This window comes from Orbicella faveolata, unplaced genomic scaffold (genome assembly GCF_042242905.1).
Source record: "Orbicella faveolata isolate gen_17 unplaced genomic scaffold, um_ofav_v1 contig_3, whole genome shotgun sequence".
In the NCBI taxonomy this organism is placed as follows: Eukaryota; Metazoa; Cnidaria; class Anthozoa; order Scleractinia; family Merulinidae; genus Orbicella; species Orbicella faveolata.
In genome coordinates this window covers 16,901,043-16,916,976 of record NW_028301558.1, presented here as the reverse complement: position 1 = coordinate 16,916,976, position 15,934 = coordinate 16,901,043, and the positions used below count along the sequence as shown (strand labels likewise).

At 41.0% G+C, this 15,934-nt stretch overlaps 1 protein-coding gene across 2 annotated transcripts; it reads left to right on the top strand.

The window, feature by feature from the left end:
• The first annotated feature begins 2,372 nt into the window (after positions 1 to 2,372).
• Positions 2,373 to 15,758, top strand: LOC149106670 (uncharacterized). 2 transcript variants are annotated; one of them, XM_089297657.1, is made up of 4 exons: positions 2,373 to 2,570; positions 5,164 to 5,278; positions 7,922 to 8,758; positions 9,513 to 15,758. In XM_089297657.1, exons 3-4 carry the CDS (start codon positions 7,963 to 7,965, stop codon positions 15,053 to 15,055), a joined length of 6,339 nt encoding a protein of 2,112 aa, XP_089153783.1. In that variant the 5' UTR covers positions 2,373 to 2,570; positions 5,164 to 5,278; positions 7,922 to 7,962; the 3' UTR covers positions 15,056 to 15,758. The 2 variants fall into 2 exon arrangements, with proteins under 2 accessions (XP_089153783.1, XP_089153782.1); XM_089297656.1 differs by lacking the exons at positions 2,373 to 2,570; positions 5,164 to 5,278 and having other exon boundaries at positions 7,906 to 8,758.
• The last annotated feature ends 176 nt before the right edge of the window (positions 15,759 to 15,934 follow it).

Sequence of the window (15,934 nt, the reverse complement as noted above, 5' to 3'; positions counted from 1 at the left end):
TGGCGTTAACCATAGGATGGGTTTAAATTTCGAGGCCTTAGGAATGCGTTATCCATAGAAAGTGGCACCATTCGTCACAGAGGTGCGCTGGCAGAACTTAATTTGTGTCGTAACTCAAATCCTTTGATCAACGCTATCCGCAGCAATATTTAAGAACTCGAAACACCCACCGCGAAAATCCTGACAAATTCTGTTTTGAATTGCATCTGCTTAGTTTGCAAAAGGAAACTTAAAACTTACCTAAAAACAAGCGGTCATACATATTCTTTCGCTCGAAATCAACTGAAAGCTGCTGGACTGTGGGTTATTGAGCTCATCATAGGACAAACGATCTCTCGCGTAACTCAGTTTCGGATGCAAACACTTTAATACAATGGTGCGTTTTAAAACGCGTGAGAGTGAAGACAAAACTTCATTAACACCGACAAAATAGGTAGATTTTGGCTTAATTTGATGATTTGATGGCTTAATGCGGATTCTCTTTATCTTGTGGCTTCGTTGCGTTAAGAAGTACTATGAATCGACTCGTTACTCTCTCAAAGATGCCTATAATCAATGCTTGATTTTAGTCACATCTGCTCTATTAATATTGAAGCCAAAGCATCGAAGTTCAAAGATTGCTTCTCATATAAGCTTGACAAGAAGTTTAATAATTTGAAACTTATATATGGAATACGGCAGTTGTCAAACTTAAAAAGCAATAATAACTAAGTAGCTGTCTTCGTTTTCTTCCTTCTTTTGAAAGAGTAATCACTGCTTGATTTTAGCCACATCGGCTCCATTGTTGAAGCCATAGCGTCGAAGTCCAAAGATCGCCTCTCATATAAGAAGTTTCATAATTTGAAACGTATATATGGAATACCGCAGTTGTCAAACTTTAATAGCGATAATGACTAAGTAGCTGTCTTCGTTTTCTTCCTTTTTTTTGAAGGAGAGGAAGAATAAATATATCTTATTAGATGTTTTGGTGTGTAGTATCGCTGTATATTTTTACGAGTTGTGCCGTATTTTCACGAGCCCGTAGTACGAGGCAAAATACAAACAACGAGTAAAAAATGTACAGCGATATTACAAACCAAAACATCTAAGATGGGATTTATTATCAAACTCCTGTAGTAAATAAATTTATCAATGAAAGAGGGAGTGTGTGACAGTTTTGCGTGCGCGCGTCGACCTGTACGGCAAACAGGTTTTCTACTGTACAAATATGGCAAACAGGTTTTCTACTGTACAATATCGCTGTATATTTGTACAGTTATTTAGACGGTATTCGTTGCAGTTGGATAATAAGGATGCGTACTCCGTTCATATCTGATATTTCTTTTGAGGACTGTATAGCGTTGCTAAGAGTCTGTGAGTGTTTTTGAATCCGATCCTAAACGGTCAAAACTTTGAGATAACTGACTGGCTTTTGGTCTTTCTCGTTTAATGCATTTAGTCTGCTAAGAATAGGAATAAACTTAAAGAAAAAGATGCGGTGGTTTCAATTCAGCTCCTGTCAATTTTCCAGTTCGGTTAATATACTAAATGGTTATGCATGCACGACTTCCACATAACAGAAATTTCTTTCCCTTCTCTCATTAGTTTCATGGCCATTAAAGCCAGATTGTCTTAGTTTATCATACTGCGTAAAAAGACTAAACGAAGGTTTTTGCGATCCTGGTCAGCATTAGGTTTTGCTAACAGACATACCAGCAAAAAATAAAGATAACAATCGACGTGTCGGTGCTATTAAGTATCAAGTAAATGTAAATTAAGTTTCGAAAATATAATAAATAGACGACGGATTACTACTTCAAAAGCATAGTCAGTTACTATAGTTGCACAAACACCTCAGAGACAGAAGTTTCACACAAGCATTCAGCCTGTGTTTGTTTGCTATAAGATTATCGAGCAAGAGCTGAAAGCGCAAGAAAGAAAACCGCCGATTGTTGATGAACAGCATGTAGCCTATAAATTTCAATGTGAGCTTTGTGATGTGGCGTATGTTTTGACTAGGCTTTTATAATGCTAAATGGTCGTCTATTTCTGGCTATTTTCAAACCTTCATTTTTATTCATTCCGATAAAGGTGTTATGAAGTCATTGTGAGGTCGTTTTTATCTGTAATTTTTGCGTAAAGGGTTATACTGACTCATCTTTACTTCAACGGTTGCATTCTCTCAGGCCATCACCCGTAAAAACTGACTAACCCTTCTTAACTCGAAAGCTAAGCTTGGATGACCAACATCTATTCCTTTTTCAACGTTATTTGCATCGATAATGAAAAGACTTAACACTGTTGCCACAAGTATGAGATATGGATGACTAATTTTCGAGCCAGTAGTCATGACAAACATACCCACTAAACGCAAATTTACATAAATAGGGAGTTGGGTAAAGCCCCAGTCAGATGGGTGTAACTATGACGTTTATTGCCTGAAGGAGTCACGCTACATTTTGTTGCATTGTTGCAGTGCTGGGGATATAAATCATTTAAGACTTTGCAAGACGCTCCATTTCAGTTCTCGTTGTCGTTACTGTGTCCACTGGTCATCGTATCTGTCAAACTTCGTCTTGTCCTTGATAAAGGTACTGTATTCTATCTATGCCTTGTAAAAGTATTTCTCGCTATGTTGGTTAAAAAAATCTTAGGAAATTGCGGCGAAGTACTCGACGTAGCATAACTTAATTTGATCATTAATTTATGTAGTCTGCTCGTCAAAGTCTTGGCGTTAACCATAGGATGGGTTTAAATTTCGAGGCCTTAGGAATGCGTTATCCATAGAAAGTGGCACCATTCGTCACAGAGGTGCGCTGGCAGAACTTAATTTGTGTCGTAACTCAAATCCTTTGATCAACGCTATCCGCAGCAATATTTAAGAACTCGAAACACCCACCGCGAAAATCCTGACAAATTCTGTTTTGAATTGCATCTGCTTAGTTTGCAAAAGGAAACTTAAAACTTACCTAAAAACAAGCGGTCATACATATTCTTTCGCTCGAAATCAACTGAAAGCTGCTGGACTGTGGGTTATTGAGCTCATCATAGGACAAACGATCTCTCGCGTAACTCAGTTTCGGATGCAAACACTTTAATACAATGGTGCGTTTTAAAACGCGTGAGAGTGAAGACAAAACTTCATTAACACCGACAAAATAGGTAGATTTTGGCTTAATTTGATGATTTGATGGCTTAATGCGGATTCTCTTTATCTTGTGGCTTCGTTGCGTTAAGAAGTACTATGAATCGACTCGTTACTCTCTCAAAGATGCCTATAATCAATGCTTGATTTTAGTCACATCTGCTCTATTAATATTGAAGCCAAAGCATCGAAGTTCAAAGATTGCTTCTCATATAAGCTTGACAAGAAGTTTAATAATTTGAAACTTATATATGGAATACGGCAGTTGTCAAACTTAAAAAGCAATAATAACTAAGTAGCTGTCTTCGTTTTCTTCCTTCTTTTGAAAGAGTAATCACTGCTTGATTTTAGCCACATCGGCTCCATTGTTGAAGCCATAGCGTCGAAGTCCAAAGATCGCCTCTCATATAAGAAGTTTCATAATTTGAAACGTATATATGGAATACCGCAGTTGTCAAACTTTAATAGCGATAATGACTAAGTAGCTGTCTTCGTTTTCTTCCTTTTTTTTGAAGGAGAGGAAGAATAAATATATCTTATTAGATGTTTTGGTGTGTAGTATCGCTGTATATTTTTACGAGTTGTGCCGTATTTTCACGAGCCCGTAGTACGAGGCAAAATACAAACAACGAGTAAAAAATGTACAGCGATATTACAAACCAAAACATCTAAGATGGGATTTATTATCAAACTCCTGTAGTAAATAAATTTATCAATGAAAGAGGGAGTGTGTGACAGTTTTGCGTGCGCGCGTCGACCTGTACGGCAAACAGGTTTTCTACTGTACAAATATGGCAAACAGGTTTTCTACTGTACAATATCGCTGTATATTTGTACAGTTATTTAGACGGTATTCGTTGCAGTTGGATAATAAGGATGCGTACTCCGTTCATATCTGATATTTCTTTTGAGGACTGTATAGCGTTGCTAAGAGTCTGTGAGTGTTTTTGAATCCGATCCTAAACGGTCAAAACTTTGAGATAACTGACTGGCTTTTGGTCTTTCTCGTTTAATGCATTTAGTCTGCTAAGAATAGGAATAAACTTAAAGAAAAAGATGCGGTGGTTTCAATTCAGCTCCTGTCAATTTTCCAGTTCGGTTAATATACTAAATGGTTATGCATGCACGACTTCCACATAACAGAAATTTCTTTCCCTTCTCTCATTAGTTTCATGGCCATTAAAGCCAGATTGTCTTAGTTTATCATACTGCGTAAAAAGACTAAACGAAGGTTTTTGCGATCCTGGTCAGCATTAGGTTTTGCTAACAGACATACCAGCAAAAAATAAAGATAACAATCGACGTGTCGGTGCTATTAAGTATCAAGTAAATGTAAATTAAGTTTCGAAAATATAATAAATAGACGACGGATTACTACTTCAAAAGCATAGTCAGTTACTATAGTTGCACAAACACCTCAGAGACAGAAGTTTCACACAAGCATTCAGCCTGTGTTTGTTTGCTATAAGATTATCGAGCAAGAGCTGAAAGCGCAAGAAAGAAAACCGCCGATTGTTGATGAACAGCATGTAGCCTATAAATTTCAATGTGAGCTTTGTGATGTGGCGTATGTTTTGACTAGGCTTTTATAATGCTAAATGGTCGTCTATTTCTGGCTATTTTCAAACCTTCATTTTTATTCATTCCGATAAAGGTGTTATGAAGTCATTGTGAGGTCGTTTTTATCTGTAATTTTTGCGTAAAGGGTTATACTGACTCATCTTTACTTCAACGGTTGCATTCTCTCAGGCCATCACCCGTAAAAACTGACTAACCCTTCTTAACTCGAAAGCTAAGCTTGGATGACCAACATCTATTCCTTTTTCAACGTTATTTGTATCGATAATGGAAAGATTTAACACTGTTGCCACAAGTATGAGATATGGATGACTAATTTTCGAGCCAGTAGTCATGACAAACATACCCACTAAACGCAAATTTACATAAATAGGGAGTTGGGTAAAGCCCCAGTCAGATGGGTGTAACTATGACGTTTATTGCCTGAAGGAGTCACGCTACATTTTGTTGCATTGTTGCAGTGCTGGGGATATAAATCATTTAAGACTTTGCAAGACGCTCCATTTCAGTTCTCGTTGTCGTTACTGTGTCCACTGGTCATCGTATCTGTCAAACTTCGTCTTGTCCTTGATAAAGGTACTGTATTCTATCTATGCCTTGTAAAAGTATTTCTCGCTATGTTGGTTAAAAAAATCTTAGGAAATTGCGGCGAAGTACTCGACGTAGCATAACTTAGTTTGATCATTAATTTATGTAGTCTGCTCGTCAAAGTCTTGGCGTTAACCACAGGATGGGTTTAAATTTCGAGGCCTAAGGAATGCGTTATTCTTGGAAAGTGGCACCATTCGTCACAGAGGTGCGCTGGCAGAACTTAATTTGTGTCGTAACTCAACTCCTCTGATCAGCGCTATCCGCAGCAATATTTAAGAACTCGAAACAACCCACCGTGAAAATCCTGACAAATTCTGTTTTGAATTGCATCTGCTTAGTTTGCAAAAGGAAACTTGAAACTTACCTAAAAAACAAGCGGTCATACATGTTCTTTCGCTCGAAATCAACTGAAGGCTGCTGGACAGTGGTTTATTGAGCTCATTTTAGGACAGACGATCTCTCGCGTAACTCAGTTTCAGATGTAAACACTTTAATACAATGGTGCGTTTTAAAACACGTGATAGTGAAGTCAAAACTTCATTAACACTGATAAAATAGGGAGATTCTGGCTTTGCGGATTCTCTTTATCTTGTGGCTTCGTTGGGTAAAGAAGTGCTATGAATCGACTCGTTCCTCTCTCAAAGATGCCTAATCAATGCTTGGTTTTAGCCACATCTGCTCTATTATTGAAGCCAAAGCATCGAAGTTCAAAGATCGCCTCTCATATAAGAAGTTTCATAATTTGAAACGTATATATGGAATACCGCAGTTGTCAAACTTTAATAGCGATAATGACTAAGTAACTGTCTTCATTTTCTTCCTTCTTTTGAAGGAGAGGGGGAGTAAGGATGCGTATTTCGTGGAATAAATGATTAAGGTTTTCGTGGTCCTGTAGGGATTCCCTTTGTAATCATTTTAATCTGAAATAGTTTGTCCATTGAAATAGGGCATTCGATAGAGCTTGCTTGTCTGGTTATTGGTCTCAAATCTATATTCTGGTTATTAGCTGGGTCTGATATTGCCATGTAGACTTTTGGGGTGGTTTTCTAAAGTCTTGTATGCACAAGGATTCTGAAAAGTAAATCCGCAGTGTCATTGAGCTAATGACGTCAAGGAACTCCTTGAAGAGAAGAATGAGGTGGAAAATTGCTCTTGTAAGGATCGACATTTAAAACCTCTAAATTGTATTTTGATGACGCTGGACTACAATCATGGACAAAAGTCTTGGGACAAATTTGTACTTGTGGCGCTTTTTCACACGCGCTAAACAAACAGTCACGCGTGAATTCAACTACACTTGCTCAGCCCTCCCCCCCCCCCCCCCTCCCCATACAATGTTGGACATTTCTCAAGAGTTTCAACATTGTATGGGGTGGGAGGGGGGAGGGGCTGACACGAATTTTGAAAAGGATAACAGTGCTTTTTCAAACTCCGTTTATAAAACACAGATAATTCATGCAATGACGCAAATGTCCCAAGGAATTTTGTCCACCATTGTAGTAGAGCTGGTGCAGCGCTAATTTGAAGGAGACTATGTTTGTGGTAATTCTCAGTTTTGCCTCTGTGTTTGTCACTCAGTTTGTGTTGCTTTGTTTGAGAGTTTTTGAATCTGAACCCAAACAGTCAAACATTATAGGATAACTGTCTATTTTCGACCTGATCTGTGGAAAGTATCTGGTCTGCTAAGAACAGGAATAGGCTCAAAGAAAAAATTCGATGGTTTCAATTTCAAGTCTTCAAGTTTAAGCGCACAATTATATTGTGGATAGCCATGCTTGATTTCCACACAACAGAGTTAATTACTCTCCGAAATTTGCTTTCCATCTAGTATTATTTTTATGGCCTTTAGCCAGATTGTGTTAGCTTATCGTTCAATTTGAGTGTAAACCAAGAATTCACGATCCTGGTCAATGAAGTCCTGCTAATGCATAGTCAAATCAGTCTTTATGGCAACGTTATCAAGTAAATGTAAATCAAGTTTCGAAAACTGTCAGAAATAGACAACTTATTAGCATTATAAAAGCACCGTAGCACAAATTAAACTGCACATAGAATGTCTTAAATTTGATCCATTTTTCTCAAGAATAGGATCGGTGAGAATTCTCAAAAAGCCGTATGTAATGTGCCCAACACTTTGGTCTAATTTCTTCCACAAGTGCAACCGTATTCTAATCTTTCGTATGATCTGTTAAATTCTTGTTTTGTTCTGTTCGTATATAAACAAGGTCCTGGCGCCATTCAAATGTGGAAAATCGTTTAGAACTGGCGGTAAAGTTACACGGACATCTCACTACGCCGTAATATCCGAGTTGATTGCATTATTTGTAAAATTTATGTTCACTGCGTATTTACAAAACTCTATTTCTTTGGTAAATTAAATTCATTAGTCATCTTCACGTTCACTTTACAACTCGAATTAGAGAGACTCTCTCTGTTGTTGATCGAGGAAAGAGTATAAGTGACCTACTTAAAGTTTTCGCTAACCCCACCCCTGACTAGAATCTACGAAAAGGAGAAATCTGAAAAAAACAAAACAAAACAAAACAAAACAAAAAAAAACGCATCAGCTACAAATCAAATTGCACAATGAACAGTTAATCAGTAATATGAATTTCACTTATTGTTCAGGTAATTCAAGACCTTCTGACTGTGTTGTCAGGATTTGCAAGATGGCCTTGAGGTCCTACCGTGATGAGGAGTTAAATTACTTCAAGTTTTCGTCCCTGGTTTTAAATGAATTTCCCAAGGCCTTACGTCAGACTTTCAAAAGCATGTGGGACAACACCTTTGGACATCGCCCCGGTTTCCAGCCCTGGGATGACTCCACTGCTGTGAGAAATTTGTTTGTCTCTGCGGAGGGTGGTTCAACCAAAGTTCACACACACCTGTCTTACAATGAGTGGGATTGTACCGACTTTTTTCAAGCCACTATCTTTGCGCGATCCTTCACCATACACGGCGTGAACCTTTGTGATTTGTACGCGAAGCCCCGTGGTGTTCCTTTTGGCAGTTTCCATGCATCGGTGGTGAGCCCGGGAGGAGACAATGCCGAAACCTTTGCACTTGCAATTGATCAACTTCGCATTCTTAGAAATTCACTTTGCCATTCGGCAAGATCAGAGATGGACAAAACAACATTTGATCAACGTGTGCAACACGCTAAAGATGCGTTCAGTGCCCTTGGCGTCCCGACGGCTTCAATTGATGCCATTGGAAGTTTGAACGAGTCGCACTTTCCAACAAATGAAGTTCGTAAGTTGGAGCAACGTATCAGAGAAGAGACTTCGGAATACATCAAGTCTCTGGAGGATGTGAGATCAGGTATCGACGAATTAAAAGCCCTATCAACTGCCATAAAGCGAATGGTGGAAAGTGATTGTACTGACAAAGAAGACATCGCCAAGTTAGAGCGAAAGATTAACGAGCTGAAAGTAGCTCTGGACGATGATCGATCAAAACTCTCAGGTACCAACTTCATATATACTTATAAACAGAGAAATTCTCAAGTAACCGTGAGGAGCGAAACTGTGTTATTAAACACATGATTTGGAACGGACAAACTGGCGTGTTGAGTGGGATTCAAATCTAATTAATCCTTCTTGCAAATAGAGGTTTAAAATTTTCCTTTGCTAAGTTATTAAGTCTGTATTCGTAAAAATACAAACTGTTGTAGTACATTTTACATGTTTACTAAAACTAGGAAGCTGTTGTTTTCTCTTATAATTGCATTGTATGTCTGTTTTTCGCTTAAGTACTATGAGAAAAGAGGTGTGTTTGGTGGAAATTACCGATACAATCTGGCCATCAAAAGACCGGGTTTTTTCTTTCAAAGAGTTTGGAGGGAGTTTTTCCCCAACTTTTTCTGAAATGTATTCTACGAATACAAACAGCCGCCCTGTGTTGCTCCAAGCCGCTAGCAAGGTTCGCCACTAGCCGCGAGAGGCGGCAATGTTCGCAGGCTATTTAAATCACTAAAACAAAAGAAAAAAAAAATAGATAGAAAATTGAGCTTTTTGAAAATTACAACTCGCAAGAAAATTGAAATAAGGAATCGAGGAGGGCAGAAAATTTTATTAAATTTGTGGTCTTGTCGGTGGTATTATTGTTAAATGAGGGCTTTCTATAGGAGAGTAAGAGGTGGGAAATATTCCTAAGCCTTTGACCTCAATATTTAATTACTTCATCATTTGTCTTTTTCTCTGCCTTTGTCCTTTAAAAGGTAAAAACCCGTCGCTACCAGAATCTTGCCTCCCTCCAACGGTTCCAAACTTCACTGGCCGCCAGAGCGAGTGTAACGAAGTAACCGCACATGTGACATCCGACTCTACCCGAATGGTATCGATCTGGGGCTCACCTGGATTCGGAAAAACATCGGTTGCAACCGCAGTGGGACATGATCTCCACTCTCAAGGATTGTCAGTGTATTTCCTCTCATTGCGAGGACTTCAGACAAAAGCAGATCTCACATCAAAGCTTCTTAGCTTCTTTAGACAACCCATTGAAACAAATAGACTACCTGTTCAGCGTTTATCCCTTGATGATGAGCTTTGCCAATTATTCGCCAACATTGCAGATGATTGCGTGTTTATTCTTGACAATGCCGACGACTTATTAGAAAGTGATTTACCAAATGTGAAGGAAGATGTCTTGCAACTTCTTGAAGAAATTCTCAGGCGAAATGGGAAGGTGAAATTGATCGTAACCACGAGGGAATCGTTCGAATTTATGAATTTGCATTTCCAAGGTCATCGAACTGTAAGAATAAGACCACTAGATAAAACCTCTTCTCAAAGTCTTGTTGAGAGATTGCTACCTAGAGCAACTACCTCCGATTGCATTCAGATAACGCAAATCTGTGGGCATGTACCTCTGGCCATTAAGATGTTGTGCTCCTTGATTTTGGAAGACGGTGCTCAACCGAGCGAGTTTTTAGCTGAACTCATGGAGTGTTCTTCAGAAAGTATCTTCGAAATGTTGAACAATCCATTATATCGAACGAGTCAGCGATTGCAGTTCCTTTTCGACTCTTCTTTCAAGAGACTTTCTCCGCAAGAAAAAGAAGCGCTTGTGTCCTTGTGTATTCTTCCTGAGAGTTTCAATAAGGAAGTCGCCGCAGCTGTTTTGGGTGTAACAAAAACCATTCATGTCACAATAATATTAGAAAGTCTTCGCAAAAAATCCCTCCTCGATTCAAGTTCACAACCTGGATCATTCTCAATGCACAAGCTTCTTCAGTCATTTACCAGAGAGAAAGGAGAACATCTGATGAAAGAAACGGTTTTGAATGCGAAAGTCCGCCTCAACCATTTTTACGTTTCCCATTTCAAGAATCTCAATGAACAGTTTCTTTCTGGACAGTCAATGCCGGCATATGTTGAATTTTATGAAGATAAACCAAGTATTGTTCAAAGCTTGATAGAGGGTTGTTCAGATTCCAACTTAGCTGACGGTGTTTTCGAAGTGTTAGCGAAAGCAGAAATTTTTTTGACTACCCTTTTTTTCCTAGAACGAGATGAGTTTCACAAGATTTACGATCAGGCAATTGAGGCTGCCAACAAGCTTGAAGCAACCGAGTTTCACCGTCGATTACTTGTTTCTAAGGCTTTTTATGAAGTGGCGTGGGGCGCAGAAGGAGGTACCCAGCAAATGCTCTCGGAAGCAAAGGAAATTCAAATGTCGACACTAGCATCTTCTTCCTTGATGTCAGAAGTAGAGAAAGGAAAGACTATGTGCTATTCAGGCATCTGTCAGCTTGTTGACGCAAAAATCCAGAGTGGTGTTCAGTGCTTAGAGGAGGCCCTTTCATTTTTGAACGACAGCTCAGAACATGAGATTCTTAAGATTGTTATTTTACAGATCCTTGTGGCTTATTATCAGTTCGAGAATGATTCATCAAGATCGACGTTTTTCTACAAGAAGATACACGAGGAATGTAAAGCATTAAGAGACCAGAAGTTGCTTATTATTTCACCACTGGAAAACCAAGGAAAGGAAACTGACAAAGAAAAGGAGATTCGAGGAGAAACGACCAGCATGCTCAATCAGCCACTGAAATTGCACGTTATTTTTCTGGTCGGGAAAGCGGCAAAGAATTTCTTTGACACTGGTACGGAACAATATGTAAGCAATGAGGTACTCCAGATGCTGAGAGAATTCGAGACAAATGTCCCAATTTCGCTTGGTTTGTTCAATTTTCATCGCAGTTTAGCTAAATATGAAACAACTTTTAATCAGATTGAGGACCCAGTGGAGCTTTATCAAAGAAGAATCCGTTACCATCAAACAGCACTCGCACAAGGTAGAGAAAGGTCCCCAGATTGTGAGGAAAGCTCGTTAGCCTTTCGCCACGTACACAATAAAGCAGTTGCAATGTGTTACCTTGACCTTGCTGATGTCTACTTCCAAAGGGAGAGGTATCTTGAGGCCCTTCACACAAAAAGACTAGCGCTTGACATTACACTAAATCTTTTTGGAAACGAAAATGCAGGCACAGCGGACATTCACCATTCAATTGGGAACATACAAAACATCCTAGAGGACTACACATCTGCTCTTAACTCACACCAGCGTGCATTAGAAGTTCGAAAGAAATTGTTTGAAGAAGAACACGCAAAAACAGCGGAAAGTTACCGTGACCTCGGCGTCACACAACAGCAGTTAGGTGACTACACCTCCGCTCTCCACTCACATCAATGTGCGTTAGAAATTCGCAAGAAACTGTTTGGAGAAGAACACGCAAAAACAGCGGAAAGTTACCGTGACCTCGGCGTCACACAACAGCAGTTAGGTGACTACACCTCCGCTCTCCACTCACACCAACGTGCGTTAGAAATTCGCAAGAAACTGTTTGGAGAAGAACACGCAAAAGCAGCGGAAAGTTACCGTGACCTCGGCGTCACACAACACCAGTTAGGTGACTACGCCTCCGCTCTCCACTCACAGCAACGTGCGTTAGAAATTCGCAAGAAACTGTTTGGAGAAGAACACGCGAAAACAGCGGAAAGTTACCGTGACCTCGGCGTCACACAACAGCAGTTAGGTGACTACACCTCCGCTCTCCACTCACGTCAACGTGCGTTAGAAATTCGCAAGAAACTGTTTGGAGAAGAACACGCAAAAACAGCGGAAAGTTACCGTGACCTCGGCGTCACACAACACCAGTTAGGTGACTACGCCTCCGCTCTCCACTCAGACCAACGTGCGTTAGAAATTCGCAAGAAACTGTTTGGAGAAGAACACGCAAAAACAGCGGAAAGTTACCATGACCTCGGCGTCACACAACACCAGTTAGGTGACTACGCCATCGCTCTCCACTCAGACCAACGTGCGTTAGAAATTCGCAAGAAACTGTTTGGAGAAGAACACGCAAAAACAGCGGAAAGTTACCATGACCTCGGCGTCACACAACACCAGTTAGGTGACTACGCCTCCGCTCTCCACTCAGACCAACGTGCGTTAGAAATTCGCAAGAAACTGTTTGGAGAAGAACACGCAAAAGCAGCGGAAAGTTACCGTGACCTCGGCGTCACACAACAGCAGTTAGGTGACTACACCTCCGCTCTCCACTCACAGCAACGTGCGTTAGAAATTCGCAAGAAACTGTTTGGAGAAGAACACGCAAAAACAGCGGAAAGTTACCGTGACCTCGGCGTCACACAACAGCAGTTAGGTGACTACGCCTCCGCTCTCCACTCAGACCAACGTGCGTTAGAAATTCGCAAGAAACTGTTTGGAGAAGAACACGCAAAAGCAGCGGAAAGTTACCGTGACCTCGGCGTCACACAACAGCAGTTAGGTGACTACACCTCCGCTCTCCACTCACAGCAACGTGCGTTAGAAATTCGCAAGAAACTGTTTGGAGAAGAACACGCAAAAACAGCGGAAAGTTACCGTGACCTCGGCGTCACACAACAGCAGTTAGGTGACTACACCTCCGCTCTCCACTCACACCAACGTGCGTTAGAAATTCGCAAGAAACTGTTTGGAGAAGAACACGCAAAAACAGCGGAAAGTTACCGTGACCTCGGCGTCACACAACACCAGTTAGGTGACTACACCTCCGCTCTCCACTCACAGCAACGTGCGTTAGAAATTCGCAAGAAACTGTTTGGAGAAGAACACGCAAAAACAGCGGAAAGTTACCATGACCTCGGCGTCACACAACACCAGTTAGGTGACTACGCCATCGCTCTCCACTCAGACCAACGTGCGTTAGAAATTCGCAAGAAACTGTTTGGAGAAGAACACGCAAAAACAGCGGAAAGTTACCATGACCTCGGCGTCACACAACAGCAGTTAGGTGACTACGCCATCGCTCTCCACTCACGTCAACGTGCGTTAGAAATTCGCAAGAAACTGTTTGGAGAAGAACACGCAAAAACAGCGGAAAGTTACCATGACCTCGGCGTCACACAACACCAGTTAGGTGACTACGCCTCCGCTCTCCACTCACAGCAACGTGCGTTAGAAATTCGCAAGAAACTGTTTGGAGAAGAACACGCAAAAGCAGCGGAAAGTTACCGTGACCTCGGCGTCACACAACAGCAGTTAGGTGACTACACCTCCGCTCTCCACTCAGACCAACGTGCGTTAGAAATTCGCAAGAAACTGTTTGGAGAAGAACACGCAAAAACAGCGGAAAGTTACCATGACCTCGGCGTCACACAACAGCAGTTAGGTGACTACGCCTCCGCTCTCCACTCAGACCAACGTGCGTTAGAAATTCGCAAGAAACTGTTTGGAGAAGAACACGCAAAAGCAGCGGAAAGTTACCGTGACCTCGGCGTCACACAACAGCAGTTAGGTGACTACACCTCCGCTCTCCACTCACACCAACGTGCGTTAGAAATTCGCAAGAAACTGTTTGGAGAAGAACACGCAAAAACAGCGGAAAGTTACCGTGACCTCGGCGTCACACAACACCAGTTAGGTGACTACACCTCCGCTCTCCACTCACAGCAACGTGCGTTAGAAATTCGCAAGAAACTGTTTGGAGAAGAACACGCAAAAACAGCGGAAAGTTACCATGACCTCGGCGTCACACAACACCAGTTAGGTGACTACGCCATCGCTCTCCACTCAGACCAACGTGCGTTAGAAATTCGCAAGAAACTGTTTGGAGAAGAACACGCAAAAACAGCGGAAAGTTACCATGACCTCGGCGTCACACAACACCAGTTAGGTGACTACACCTCCGCTCTCCACTCACACCAACGTGCGTTAGAAATTCGAAGGAAGTTATTTGGAGAAGAACACGCAAGTACAGCGGACAGTTACCTTGCTCTCGGGATGACACAAGACGGCCTTGGTGACCACACCTCTGCTCTCCAGTCATTACAGCGCGCGTTGGAAACTGGAAAGACTGTGTTTGGAGAACAACATGCAAGCACAGCCAAGTATTACCATGAACTTGGAGTCACACAAAACAACGTATATGACTTCGCATCTGCGGTCAATTCATTCCAGCGCGTATTAGAAATTAAAAGGAAACTGTTTGGAGAAGAACACGCAAGTACAGCGGACAGTTACTGTCAACTTGGGGCAACACAATACAACCTTGGTGACTACACCTCCGCTCTTTATTCAATGCAGCGTGGGTTAGAAATTCAAATTAAACTGTTTGGAGAAGAACACGCAGACACAGCAGACAGTTACTATTCGTTGGTAAACACACAGCAGAAATTAGGTGAAATTCGAAAGAAACTGTTAAGAGAAGAACACGCAAGCAGAGCTAAATGTTCCGGTTCACAGGATACAAATTAGGTGACAGCGCAATTTTATAGGACCTCGTTAATCGCTCCAGCGCGGGAAACTAACTTGACGAGATCTGTTGCAAGAAAATCACGCAAGCACATCTAGTACCTAAGTTTCAACCTTTGTTTTACTCGCGATCATGGACCTTAAGCTTCCTTGACGTGGACCTACTGCAGCTTGCCAGACGTCATTGCAGGGTGTGAGACAAGTAGAAGTCTGATTAGGGGCGAACAGTGAATTATTCTGACACAATTCCTTAAACTGGCTGTCAGCATATCCTCATGAGCCGGTAATCTGACATTTATATTATCCATTTTTACCACCCAGGTCCAGAGGTTTTCTCTCTTGTATTATTTTCTTGTCAAAGATCGAGGTGCGGAGCACTAAGAAAAGAAAATCTCTTTTATCGAACACGGAATCTCTCCTCTAGGCAGAGCTTTAGGATCAGATATTGATCCTATTGACTTAACGGAAGTAAAATACGATTTGTTTGTAACCAGAGTTTTCTCTGTAATTTTCTTGCCTCTCTGTGGCTAACTGTCGCCGCTTCGCGGCTGAATTTCGATAAGAGGAAAGTAAACCTCTAGGAGCAGGGGCACACTCATTCTATAGCAGGTTTAGGTTGATTGTTGAAAGTGATTTTGTGTTTGGTTTGATTTCGCTTGGCACTGCTAAGGATATTAAAATACCGGAAGAAACAATTTTTTACAAACGCGGAAGTAAGAAAAGTATTATTTTTGCCGCTGTGATTCAAACTGCCTTGAAAATATTTACGGTCTGTTATATATGACTAACAAAGAAAGAAAAAAGCACTAATTGCTTATTGTAGACTTTTATACGGGGTTTTCCTCATCCAATTATTTTAACTGTCGTCAGTCTTGACCTTCT

What these genes read in the sequence shown, in the direction of transcription:
- LOC149106670 (XM_089297657.1), top strand. Translation starts at nt 7,963, where the DNA reads ATGGCCTTGAGGTCCTACCGTGATGAGGAGTTAAATTACTTCAAGTTT. An exon ending in TGATCGATCAAAACTCTCAG is followed by an intron (nt 8,759 to 9,512) that starts GTACCAACTTCA and finishes GTCCTTTAAAAG; the next exon opens with GTAAAAACCCGTCGCTACCA.